General features: G+C 39.3%; 1 protein-coding gene across 1 annotated transcript; it reads right to left on the bottom strand.

The window, feature by feature from the left end:
- Positions 1 to 270: 270 nt before the first annotated feature.
- LOC109206681 lies at positions 271 to 11507 on the bottom strand. Its single transcript, XM_019369528.1, has 3 exons — positions 11058 to 11507; positions 10586 to 10980; positions 271 to 1408 (listed from the first exon to the last, which is right to left on the bottom strand). The coding sequence occupies exons 1-3, from the start codon at positions 11505 to 11507 to the stop codon at positions 271 to 273; spliced, it is 1983 nt and encodes a 660-aa protein (XP_019225073.1).
- Positions 11508 to 13761: the final 2254 nt, after the last annotated feature.

Genomic DNA, 13761 nt, shown 5'->3' with positions numbered 1-13761 from the left:
GTTGAGCTTCCGATAATCCATACATACCCTTCAACCGGTCACCGTTCTTGTTGGGATGAGCTCATTTTTTTCATTTTCAATTATGGTCATGCCTACCTTTTTCGGCACACATTGCACCAGGCTCACCCAAGAACTATCAGCAATAGGGTAGACAACCCGGCATCCAACCACTTGATGATTTCTTTCTTTACCACCTCTTGGATTGACGGGTTCAACTGTCGTTGATGTTCAACACTTGGTTTCGTATAACTCTCCAATTGGATCTTGTGTTCACAAATTCCCGCGGGAATCCCTCGGATGTCCGCAATTGTCCATCCAATGGCTTTGCCTATGCTCCTTCAAGACTTCCAACAATTGTTCCACCTGCACATCATTTAACAAAGAAGAAACAATTACGGGTAAAGTATCATTGGAGCCAAGAAATTTATACCTCAAGTGTGGTGGGAGCGGTTTGAGCTCTAGTTGTGGTGGCTCGTCAATAGAAGGCTTTGCGGGCCGAGTGGCTCTATTCCCCAAGTCGAGAGAAAACTTGGCCGGAGCATAAGTGTAAGTTCCGAGCCCCTCCAATGCATTCACCGATTCCATATTTCCTTCCATATCTTCTCCATCAAAGTTCACCAAAATAGCCACCAATGCCTCACCGAGGCATTTTTCTTCCATTTTTACTTCCACCGCATCCTCGATTTCATCAACATCATCTAGCACCGAGATGTTCTCATACTCATGGGGTAGCTTCATGCCCTTGCTTGCTTGGAACGTAACTTCCTCATCATTTACTCGGAATTTGATCTCATTTCTTTCCGAATCCATGAGTGCTCTCCCCGTAGCAAGGAATGGTCTCCCCAAAATGATAGGGATTTCTTTGTCAACCGCACAATCAAGAATTACAAAATCGGCGGGCAAATGAAACTTTCCCACTTTCACAAGAACATCGTCAACAACTCCTACCGGGCGTTTGATTGAACGATCGGCCATTTGCAATCTCATACTAGTGGGTCTTGGCATACCTAACCCTACTTGCTTATAGATGGCAAGAGGCATTAGGTTGATGCTAGCCCCATTATCACAAAGGGCTCTTGCAAAGTCACGGGCCCCAATACTACAAGGGATGGAAAAAGCTCCCGGATCTTCTTTCTTTTGAACTATAGATGTTGCAATGATGGAACTAATCCGGTGAGTTACATTTACTACTTCATTCTTTGTAGTCTTCTTCTTTGTGATCAAATCCTTTAAATATTTAGCAAACCCCGGCATCTCTTGAAAAGCTTCCACAAATGGAATATTCACTGTTAATTGCTTGAGAATGTCGTAAAAAATTTCAAGTTTTCTATCATCAATCTTTCTCGCGAGCCTCTGAGGAAATTGGGGAGGAGGTCTAGGAGTAGATGGAAGAGTTTTTTGTAAGGACCTGGAAAAAATTTCGCTAAGTAAGCTAGACTAATTATTTTATTTTGTGTGCAAACAAGGTTCATGATATAATGGATATCAATTGGATATGTTAATAAGTGTATGAGTCATATTATATGTGAATTGGGGTCTAAGGAGAGGCCTACGTCTAAGCCAAGTTGGAAAATTTCATAATAGACGAAAGTTGTAAACAAGTGCGCACAAGATCTCACTTTGGACAATCATATTTCCAGTTATATAAAGAGCTGTGTGATTCACAACCTATCAAATTAAAGCTCTTTGAGTCTAGTTTCCAACGCAACAAACCATTCGTCATTTGGATATTCCTACACAATGTTATGATCAAATTACCAAAGGCTAGAAAAATGCGATCCTATGTCAAATCTGCGACCGCAAATCCTGTCGCATTTCTGACTTTGCGGTCGCATTCGTGTCGCAAACTGGGCCAGTGTAGCCCAATTTTGGGCGTCGATTTTGCGGGGCATTATGAGGCCAGCAATCCTGTTTTTCGGTCCGTTTTGCTGTAGCAAACCCGACATCAGAGGGTCAATTTCCCGATTTTTATAACCCGACCCCATTTTAATATATGGTCTTTGGGGATTAATTTGGGGTCATTCTTTACTGATTTTAGAGAGAAGTGAGAGCATTTTAGAGAGAGAAAGAGGAACGCAACATTTAAATCATCCAAATCTTGCATCAATCTTCAAGAATCAAAGAACCCAATCACAAGTTCTTCATTTAAGAGGTAAGGTTCTATACCCTAGACCTTAATTTCGAGTTTGGGGTATAAGATGGGTTATTGAGGTATGATTGTTGGGTGTATTAGTATTTTGTATACATGCATGTTGGGGAGATTATTGAACATAAATAAGTGAAGATTAGGTTAGGGAATGAAAAAAAATCTTGAAAAGGGGATTTGAAATCAAGATGCTCAACTAGTATTTGATAAAATGCTCAAATAAGCTAGGATTATGAATACCTTCCTAATTCGTGTTCAATTATGCTATGTCTCGAAGTATATGGGCATTGCTAGAATTTCCGGAACGTTGTAGTAACTTAAGGAAAAGCTCTTTGAGGTATGTATGGCTAAAACCCCGTCTTTTAGAAATTGAGCTCTATTGATGCTTGTGTAAATGTGGTAAGACTCAACTTTGGATTCTTGCTCTGGTTGATAATTTTCATGAATTGGTATTGTGACCCTATATTTGTGAAAGATGCATTCCAATATGATCAATGTGCTATTCTTGATAACTTAAAAGGGTGCAAGGAATGTGAATCATGTATTGAAATGCTAAGACCTTAAATTGAGATTGGAGCTGCTTGTATTATGCCAAACTTTGTGAAATCCTCTCCATATAGAGATGTTGGAAGTAATTAAATGAATTTGGGAAATAGAGTGTGGCCATTGTGCCGAGAACTTGAATTATAATTGTACCTGGTGATGCCTATGACATGAGAAAATATGAAATAGATTATGAAATGAGCCTCGACTTTGCTTTCCATAAATGACTTCAATAATAAAGTGCCATAGAGGCTTTGTACACAATCTATGTCATAAGTGGCTGTTCGAGATAACGTTTTGCCTTATGAGTACATCCAATGTGATCCGAGTTGTTACATACTTCGATGTTGAAATTGTACATTGTCAGGATTGGAAAAATGGGTAATTTAAGAACAATTGGTGTAATGGCTTTCTTATGCCTTTGAGGTGTGTTTTATTGTGGTTTGGCGTGTCCTCTCCTTTTTGGAAGAATTCGTTGTGATTAAAGTTCCATTGTTAATAAACTTGAGGTGTATGATTTTTGAAATATTGTCAGTGTATATGCCCATGATTCATGGTTCCTCTCGTGTGTACTTGACATCTTGAATTGAATAGCTAGTTGTTGAAACTGATATTGATGTGAAATATGTGGAAATGATGTGAAATATGGGGAATAAGAGATTGAGTTATAAAATGTGGCCTAGTGCCATGTAGGATGTGATAATTGTGGCCTGCCCCAAGTGCCTATGAATTGATATATGTGAAATAAAGATTGAAATGAGATGATTAATGAAAAAGGAACAACGTCTTGGTAAGACGGCCTAGTCGATCGGGCCGTGATCGGACACCATGCCGCACACATGGTTGTATTGTGCTGATATTGAATTTCGAAAATTGAGAATGAGATTGTGATTGAGGTACATGTCTCTAATGAGGCAACCTAGCCGATCGGGTCGTGATCGAACTCCGCTCAAGAAAGCAGTGGTATTATGAATGATGATGAACAATATCAAGTGCCCCAAACTAAAGATATGGGAATTATGTAAAAGTCATAAGATTCTTCGATTTGATGATGTGGTGGTTGTTAAAGCTTTTGATTGACCTTTATGATTTCTTTATTCTTGTTTGATAATTCTTTCTAATGACAAGGTGTTAATAATTTCTTTGCTCTTGTATGATAGTTCTTTCTAACTAGATGGTGTATAGTTATACATACTAGTTCTATTCGATGGCACTAGCGTCCCTTTTGCCGGGGGCGCTATATCTTTAAATTGATGTAGGTTGTTCCATAGCAGGCAGTGTTGGTCGCAGCCAGTGACGCATCTTCCTTTCAGCTAACTTGGTGAACCCCACTTCATTTCGGGGTCCTGTACGATTGTTTACATGTACTTTGTATTTAGAGGTATAGCCGAAGCCTTGTTGCCGGCATTTCCATATTATTCTTCAGCTATATTTAGAGGCTCCGTAGACAGGTTGTGGGTGGTGTTTGGTATTGGAAATTAAAGTAGAAATATTGATGTTTTACAAAGATTTATAAAATTTGTAATATTTTGATAATTATGATTTAAGTTGTTAGTAAAATACTTACTAAAGCTGATTAATGGAGTCCATTTCCTATTTAATCATGAGTTGGTTTGGGTAGAATGAAACCTAACAGGCTTGCTCAGTCGGGTTTACTCGGTTGAGCGCCGGTCGCGCTCCTCGGATTTTGGGGTGTGACAAACTTGGTATAAGAGCCTAAGGTTTTAAAGTGTCCTAGGGTGTCTCGAAGCCGTGTCTAGTAGAGTCCTTGTTATCGGTGTGTTGTCGACCACGTCTATAAGTTGGAGGCTATTTGGACATTTAGGAATTTCACCCTTCTTTGATACTCCAGATCGTGCGATATAGCTCAATATAGGGAGCTCATTTTCTCTCTAAGTCTTATTCTCAAAATTGGTATCAAAGCGAATTTGAAGCATGTAATGAAGGATTGATCCCACCATTGAGTCTGAGTGGATTGCCCAAGGACTTGTTAGGAGAATGTGTTGAGCCATGAAGGGATTAGTAGAACTTGTTGCTAAGGGGAGTACCCTTGTTCCTATTAATGTCACTGCACCACCAGATCATGTAGTATATCACTGTGTTACCAATTTATGTGAGATATGAAGTCGGGGTGCATCAGTTAAGGCACTACCCTGCCAATCTAGAGTCACCAGGTAATTGACCCATTAGTACGTCATTCTGAACGCCGCATGCTTTATCTTATTATATACGTACACCTATATTGGGAGCCTGTATAGATATGTTCTTAAAAAGAATCTAAATCACAAAACATTTCATGCACCTGCTCTTTGAATGAGACGTATTATTCACAAAGTCTCTCGATCACAGTTTTCTTACTTACACCTTCCTATGGAATTGAGCTCTATAATTATGTTCCTGAATTGAATTATAACACTATTGATACTTCCCACTTGCTTTTCCTAAATTCTCAACAAGGGGCTATTCCCGATGAATTCCTTACAGAAACGTTTTATTTAAATGGACAACATCTGCTCCCTTGTGCCTATACATGCACCATCATAAAGTTTGTACATATGTTGTCAAGTTCCATGCAAAGCATCCCAGAATTGTGATCCTTCTCGAGTCACTCTTTTACTCAGTTGTGTATATGGTTGATGTGGTTTGAACAGTCAATCTACTCTCTTGCGAGTATCATCATGGAAGCTTCTCATTGTCTAGTAACATAAGGGCATATTTTAGCACCTATCATATGAGTGCATATCAATCGAAATGGTCAGCGTGTGCATAAAGTTTTTCTGAAAATTGAGATCCTTACATCCCTATCACAGGAAGATCTTGTGTTGCCATAATTTCTGTGTCCACTTGAGATATCTCGTAGCAAGTAGCTCACTTGGTTTCTAGTATTATGGTTGCCCATGATGTGGTATTGTATTGCAGTTTTGATGTTAGTATAGCATAAGCATGTCCAACTCATAACGAATGATTATTTTCTCTTTATACCTCCACAACGTGTTAATTGTGTTCCTTGGTTAGTGAATTCATTGTGCTAGTTCCCAACACTTGTTTGATAACCATGAGAAAACATACCCTTCTATGTGTCACTATGACACTTCCTTTCTCAATTAAAAATCCATGGAGAATTCATCGTGAACATCTGTAAACCTTCCATTATTATTCTGCAAGGTCTCATTGAGTTTGGTTGTCTTTACACCCTCGACTTCTAGAATCATTGACTATGTCATTGTCATGTGAGGGGAGTTTTGCTACCCTTGGTATTCCACCTTTCTGGGTGGGTAGGAGTGTTATTTGTCTTTCTCCTAGGAGCATCATGTTAACCATTAGAACGCCTCTATCCAATACATGATTTCGTCCCAACATTTAGATGTCCTAGCTATGTGGTTTCACTCGTGAATGGTTGAGATTACATGACTTCTGATATTTGCACATATCATGAGCATATTGATCTGGAAGACAAGTTGTCGTACCTTTAGCTCTCTCATATAGGGTCAATTGTCAGGGAGGGTTAAACTGTTGAATTATGATAATCCGAGAAGTGTTTTAACTTCATTTTCATCCTTATGGGCTTATGGCATAGATTCCTTGTGTCAGCTAACGTCAGGAGTGTAATTCCACTTCATGTATTCTGAATCCCATATTGCATTCAAGGTGCCAGAGTATAAATTGATCTTCCCTTCATTCTAGGAAACGACTGGGTCATGTACTTGAATATTCCTCCTTAAATGATTCCTATTGCTAATGTACTACTTACCCTTATGCCTCATTTGTGTAATTGATGTCGTCACAGTGATTAACCATGTCAGTATTGTTAGTAGTAATCTTTGTGTCTCTTAGCATATAACCTCATAAAATGCTTTGCTCAGCACATTAATGTATTCCTGAATAACTTCAGCCTGATCTTGAACTCCGTTGCTCCTTATTGTATTAAGTCTATTAGGTATTGAAGGTTCAACCATGTCAAAGAGGAAGTATCCCCGTGTGATCCCATATATTCGATAGGTAATTTTATCGTCAGTTTATGATAGCACATCTTAGAATAATTATGGAAGGTCATCAAAGGTTTAGCATGGGCGTTTGTGTAGAGATTTAGAGTTTAGAAAGGTGAACAGGTTATTCTCTAAATTTTCCCCTGTAAATGTTATGAGAATTGATAATGAAGGATACATAAGCGCATTTCCCATTAGATTGCATTAGGACTATGATGTTTCCCCATAATTGTTCCTCATGAATTTGTGTTTTCGTATGGCTATGTCTAAAAAGGTAGTTGGAGATCCTTTGTGTATCATTCCGGTGGAAATTATTGAAGGTGAAGTTACTGGATAGTTAGCTTATGCGAGGTATCTAGATGTCATCCTTGTTAGATAAGTTTTGAGGTTGGGATTGTTTCCGTAAATGTGTTATGGCAAAGCTTGTAAGTCGATAAGGCCACCTTGAAGGCCGAAAGTGTGGTGGAAAGAAAATATTTTCGCTCGATCGTAAAACAATTGGTTTGATTTGAAAGGTACCTTATAGGTGTTGTGATTTAAAAATGTGCAGTCCATGTCCAGGTATCATCGTGATAACGTGGTTCTTATAATACTGAGGTTCTTGTTATTGATATATACATTATGATAATTTGTCGAGTTGTGGATGTATTTTTAGAATGATTTTGGTGGTTCTCTGACAGATGGATGGGCCTAGTTACAAAGGAGACTCTGCTGAAATTTTTGAAAAAGATTTAGGGAATTAGTTAAAATTTAGGGACTTGAGGTATGTTATAAAGGAGATTTAATAAGTTAAGCATTTAGGGCGGACTCTACCACTCATTCGAGGAAGAATGATCCTAAGGGGGGAGAATGTAAGGACCTGGAAAAAATTTCGCTAAGTAAGCTAGACTAATTATTTTATTTTGTGTGCAAAGAAGGTGCATGATATAATGGATATCAATTGGATATGTTAATAAGTGTATGAGTCATATTAGAAGTGAATTGGGGTCTAAGGAGAGGCCTAAATCTAAGCCAAGTTGGAAAATTTCATAATACACGAAAGTTGTAAACGAGTGCGCACAAGACCTCACTTTGGACAATGATATTTCCAGTTATATAAAGAGTTGTGTGATGCATAACCTATCAAATTAAAGCCCTTTGAGTTTAGTTTCCAACGCAACAAACCGTTCGTCATTTGGACATTCCTACACAAAGTTATGATCAAATTACCAAAGGCTGGAAAAATGCAATCCTATGTCAAATCTGTGACCGCAAATCCTATCGCATTTCTGACTTTGCGATCGCATTCCTGTCGCAAACTGGGTCAGTGTAGCCCAGTTTTGGGCGTCGATTTTGCGGTGAATTATGCGGCCAGCATTCTCGTTTTGCGGTCCGTTTTGCTATAGCAAACCCGACATCGGAGGGTTAATTTCCCTATTTTTACAACTCGACCCCATTTTAATATATGGTCTCGGGGATTCTTTTGGGGTCATTCTTTAGTGATTTTAGAGAGAGGTGAGAGCATTTTAGAGAGAGAAGGAGGAACGCAACATTTAAATCATCCAAATCTTGCATCAATCTTCAAGAATCAAAGAACCCAATCATAAGTTCTTCATCTAAGAGGTAAGGTTCTATACCCTAGACTTTAATTTCAAGTTTGGGGTATAAGATGGTTTATTGAGGTATGATTCTTGGGTGTATTAATATTTTGTATACATGCATGTACAACATATGTTTATGGGGAGATTATTGAACATAAATAAGTAAAGATTAGATTAGGGAATGAAGAAAATCTTGAAAAGGGGATTTGAAATCAAGATGCTCAACTAGTATTTGATAAAATGCTTAAATAAGCTAGGATTATTAATACTTTCCTAATTCGTGTTCAATTTTGCTATGTCTCGAAGTAGATGGGCATTGCTAGAATCTCCAGAACATTGTAGTAACTTAAGGAAAAGCTCTTTGAGGTATGTATGGCTAAAATCCCGTCTTTTAGAAATTCAGCTCTATTGATGCTTGTGTAAATGTGGTAAGACTCAACTTTGGATTCTTGCTTTGGTTGATACTTTACATGAAATGGTATAGTGAACCTATATTTGTGAAAGATGCATTCCAACATGATCAATGTGCTATTCTTGATAACTTAAAAAGGGTGCAAGGAATGTGAATCATGTATTGAAATGCTAAGACCTTAAATTGAGATTGGAGCTGCTTGTATTATGCCAAACTATGTGAAATCCTCTACATCTAGAGATGTTGGAAGTAATTAAATGAATTTGGGAAATAGAGTGTGGCCAATGTGCCGAGAACTTGAATTATAATTGTACCTGGTGATGCCTATGACATGAGAAAATATGAAATAGATTATAAAATGAGCCTCGACTTTGCTTTCTATAAATGACTTAATTAATAAAATGCCCTAGAGGCTTTGTACAAAATTTATGCCATAAGTGGCTGTTCGAGATAACGTTTTTCCTTATGAGTACATCCAATGTGATCCGAGTTGTTACATACTTCGATGTTGAAATTGTACATTGTCTGGATTGGAAAAAGGGGTAATTTAAGAACAATTGGTGTAATGGGTTTCTTATGCCTTTGATGTGTGTTTTTGTTGTGGTTTGGCGTGTCCTCTCCTTTTTGGAAGAATTCAATGTGTTTAAAGTTCCATTGTTAATAAACTTGAGGTGTATGATTTCTGAAATATTGTCATTGTATATGCCCATGATTCATGGTTCCCCTCGTGTGTACTTGACATCTTGAATTGATTGGCTTGTTGTTCAAACTGATATTGATGTGAAATATGTGGAAATGATGTGAAATATGGGAAAGAAGAGATTGAGTTATGAAATGTGGCCTAGTGCCAAGTAGGATGTGATTATTGTGGCCCCAAGTGCCTACGAATTGATATATGTGAAATAAAAATTGAAATGAGATGATTAATAAAAAAGGAAAAACGTCTTGGTAAGACGGTCTAGCCGATCGGGCCATGATCGGACACCATGCCGCACACATGGTGGTATTGTGCTGATATTGAATTCCGAAAATTGAGAATGAGATTGTGATTGAGGTACATGTCTCAAATGAGGCAACCTAGCCGATCGGGTCGTGATCGGACTCCGCTCAAGAAAGCGGTGGTATTATGAATGATGATGAACAATATCAAGTGCCCCAAACTAAAGATATGGGAATTATGTAAAAGTCATAAGATTCTTCGATTTGATGATGTGGTGGCTGTTAAAGCTTTTGATTGACCTTTATGATTTCTTTTATTCTTGTTTGAAATTCTTTCTAATGATAAGGTGTTAAAGATTTCTTTGCTCTTGTATGATAGTTCTTTCTAACTAGATGGTGTTTAGTTATACATAGTAGTGCTATTCGATGGCACTAACATCCCTTTTGCCGGGGGCGCTATATCTTTAAATGGATGTAGGTGGTTCCATAGCAGGCAGTGTTGGTCGCAACCAGTGACAGATTTTCCTTTCAGCTGACTTGGTAAGCCCCACTTCATTTCGGGGTCCTGTACGATTGTTTATCATGTACTTCGTATTTAGAGGTATAGTCGGAGCCTTGTTGCCGGCATTTCCATATTATTCTTCAGCTATATTTAGAGGCTCCACAGACAGGTTGTGGATGGTGTTTGGTATTGGGAATTAAAGTAGAAATATTGATGTTTTACAAAGATTTATAAAATTTGTAATATTTTGATAATTATGAATTAAGTTGTTAATGAAATACTTACTAAAGCTGATTAATGGAGTCCATTTCCTATTTAATCATGAGTTGGTTTAGGTAGAATAAAACCTAACAAGCTTGCTCAGTCGGGTTTACTCGGTTGAGCGCCGGTCGCGCTCCTCGGATTTTGGGGCGTGACATTTTTAGTGTCACTTTTACCTTTTCCTTCACCTCTTCCCGGTTCTCTTTTTGCACTTACAACTCCTCCGGAATCTTTTCAACCTCGACAACACTTGGCTCTTCAACCTCAACCCCTTGTTTTGACTCTTCTACTTCATCTGTTAGTTCACCCTCTCCGTGTAGCACCTTCCCACTCATAGTAGTGATCGCCATGATGTGAGAAGTTGGGCCACTCCCACTACCCCTTGGATTTGCAATCGTGTCACTAGGGAGTGTTCCCTTTTGTTTTGGATTTTGCTCTTTGGAGAGGTCTCTCATTTGCATCTCCAATTTTTGGATGGAGGCAGTATGAGACCCAACAACCTCGGTCATGTTCCTCATTGAAGTATCGGATTTTTCTTGATTTTGCAACACTCGCTCAAGCATAGCTTCCAACATAGATTCACTAGAAGAACATTGACTTGAATATTGACCCTTTGGAGGAATATAGAGGTTTGAACTCCGATAAGAAAAGTTGTTGTTGTTATTCCAATTCCCTTGGTTTGAGCCACCTTGGTCATGTCGTCATTGTTGGTTGCCTTGCCCTTGCGGGTTAGGCCTCCATTGACTTTGCTTCCCCTGACCCTGGTAATGTTGTCTTTGATACCCTCCTTGAGGGTTGTTGATGTGTTTGCTTCTTCAAACTCTTCGCTGGAGATGGGTTGTACATCCTCCACTACATTCACCTTTTTTGTTTGACTTTCCGTGAGCATTTTCGTCAACACATTTACATTTGTGGCCAGCCCTGCAATTATTTGGTCCCTCTCTTGATGCTCCTTGATCAAGTTGGTCAAGGAAGGAGAACCATATGCAATTCCGCCTGAGGTATCCTCAGAATGCGAAGCTTGATTATGATTTGCCATCTTGTCAAGTATTTGCGTGACTCTTGCGAATGATTTGTCCATAAAAGATCCGTCAGGCGCATTCTTCGCTATAGCTTGGTTCATAGGATCCATGCCCATGTAAAATTTCTCTAGCAAGATGGAGTCTGGAAAACCATGATTGGGAGACCTCACCAAATATAATTTGAATCGATCCCATGCCTCATGTAGGTGTTCCCCTGCTTGTTGCTTGAAGAAGAAAATCTTATCTCAAAGCTCGGACTTCTTGCTCTGTGGGAACCACTTTGCTAGAAATGCCCGGACAAGTTCAGGCCAAGACCGGATGGAATTTGGTGGCATGTTTTGAAGCCACCTCCATGCGTCTCCAGCTAGAGAATACTTGAACACCCTCAACCTTAGGGCATCATCTGAGACATTGTTGTCCTTATGCATAGCACATACTCCCAAGAAGTTCCTAAGGTGCTGTGTTGGATCATCATCGGTGGAATTCCTGAAAACCCCCTCCGCTTTGAGCATTAGGATTAGACCATGTTCCACTTTGAAAGTTGAGGCACCAACAACCGGAGGTACAATAGTCTTTGTATCCTCAATGTACTCATCTATGTCCGCAAAAGGATTTTCATCCACTTCTTTCTCGTAGTCTGACATGTTTTCCCATCAACACCAAGCAAAGCAAGCGATGAGTGATGGAATAGAATAAGACGTAAAGTAAAGCACACACTAATTAGTAATTTCAAAACTGTATTTGTGACTACCCAAAGGGGTCATCACTTGTTTTCTTATTCATTCTGTGCTTCCGAGGCCTTGAAAACCACATTTAGGGTTGCCTCGATTTGTGTGCGCAGTCCGGGCGCGTAGCCGGAAAGCTTAAATATGAAATTCTGTGAAAAATGCTAAGTTTCGATATTAAAATGAATAAATTTGACTCTGGTCAACATTTAGGGTAAACGGACCCGGACCCGTGATTTGACAGTCCCGGAGGGTCCGTAGAAAAATATGGGACTCAGGCGTATGCCCGGAATCAAATTCCGAGGTCCCAAGCTCGAGAAATGAATTTTTGAGTAAAATTGTTTTTCTGAAATTATTAAGGAAAATTGAAATGAAAATCGATTAGACCGTGTTGGTATCGGGCCCGTATTTTGGTTCCGGCGCCCGGTACAGGTCTTATATGTGATTTAAGATATTTCTGTGAAGTTTGGTTGAAATCGGACGTCGTTTGACGTGTTTCGGACTATAAGTTCTAAATTTGAAAGTTTATGAAGTTTGAAGAAAAACTATTGGTTTTGAGGCTTGATTCATTGTTTTTTATGTTATTTTGGCGATTTGATTGCACGATTAAGTTCGTAGGATGTTGTTGAGTTAGTGTATGTGTTTGGTTAGGATCCCCGAGGGCCTGGGAGTGTTTCCGGGGAGGTTTTGGACTTAGCAAAATTGCAGAAAAATCTGCAACAGGTGCACAGACCTTTTCTTCTTCGCGTTCGCACCCTCTATCTTGCGTTCGCGTTGCCTTAGCCCCCCCCCCCCCCCCTTCTTCGCATTCGCGTAGGCCAAATCTTGGACCCCCGTATTTTCCTCTTCGCGTTCGCACTCTCACTCTCGCGAACGCGAAGGCTTGTCAGCTCCTACCCTTCGCGAACGCGACCCTCCTGTCGCGAACGCGAAGGGCAATTTTGCCCAGTTATATTTTTAAGTTTCAGAACAGTGTAGTCGCGAAATTATCATAAAAACATCCGAGTTTCTTCCTCTCCAAGGTCCTTAGGCATCCATTGAAGCTTCATTTCATCAAGACCTCTTGGGTTAGTAAATTCCAACTCGTTTTCTTCATTTTCCATCATTATTTATTGAATTCCTAAGCTTAAATCATATAATCTAGGGTTGAAATTGGGGGAAAAGGGTAGAATTAGGGCTTTTCGATTTTCTTTGATTTAGACCTCGTTTTGGGGTCGAATTTGAAAATAAATTATATATTCGGGCTCGTGGGGGAATGGGTGACATAGAATTGGTTCGAACCTCGGGTTTTGACCAAGCGGGCCCGAGGTCGATTTTGGAATTTTGGAAGAAAGGTTGGGAATCTATATTTAGGCATTGGGTTTGAATTGTTTAGCTATTATTGATATTATAAAGTCGTTATTTTATAGATTTGATTGAGTTGGAGCCTAATTCGAGAGGGAAAGCGGTAGTTGTTGATTGATTTAGCCGTGGAAGTTGAGGTAAGTGTTTGGTCTAACCCTAGCTTGAGGGAATAAGAGTAGAGTCTTATCTGTTAATTGCTATTTGTCGAGTACGGTGTATAGGCATGGTGACGAGTATCTATACATTGGTGTCGAGCATGACCGTGAGTCCTAATTTGCTAAATTGTCGAATTGGTAATTGT

Source organism: Nicotiana attenuata, unplaced genomic scaffold (genome assembly GCF_001879085.1).
Source record: "Nicotiana attenuata strain UT unplaced genomic scaffold, NIATTr2, whole genome shotgun sequence".
Taxonomy (NCBI): Eukaryota; Viridiplantae; Streptophyta; class Magnoliopsida; order Solanales; family Solanaceae; genus Nicotiana; species Nicotiana attenuata.
The sequence above is the reverse complement of the archived record's forward strand: the minus strand, read 5'-3'. Positions and strand labels throughout refer to the sequence as shown.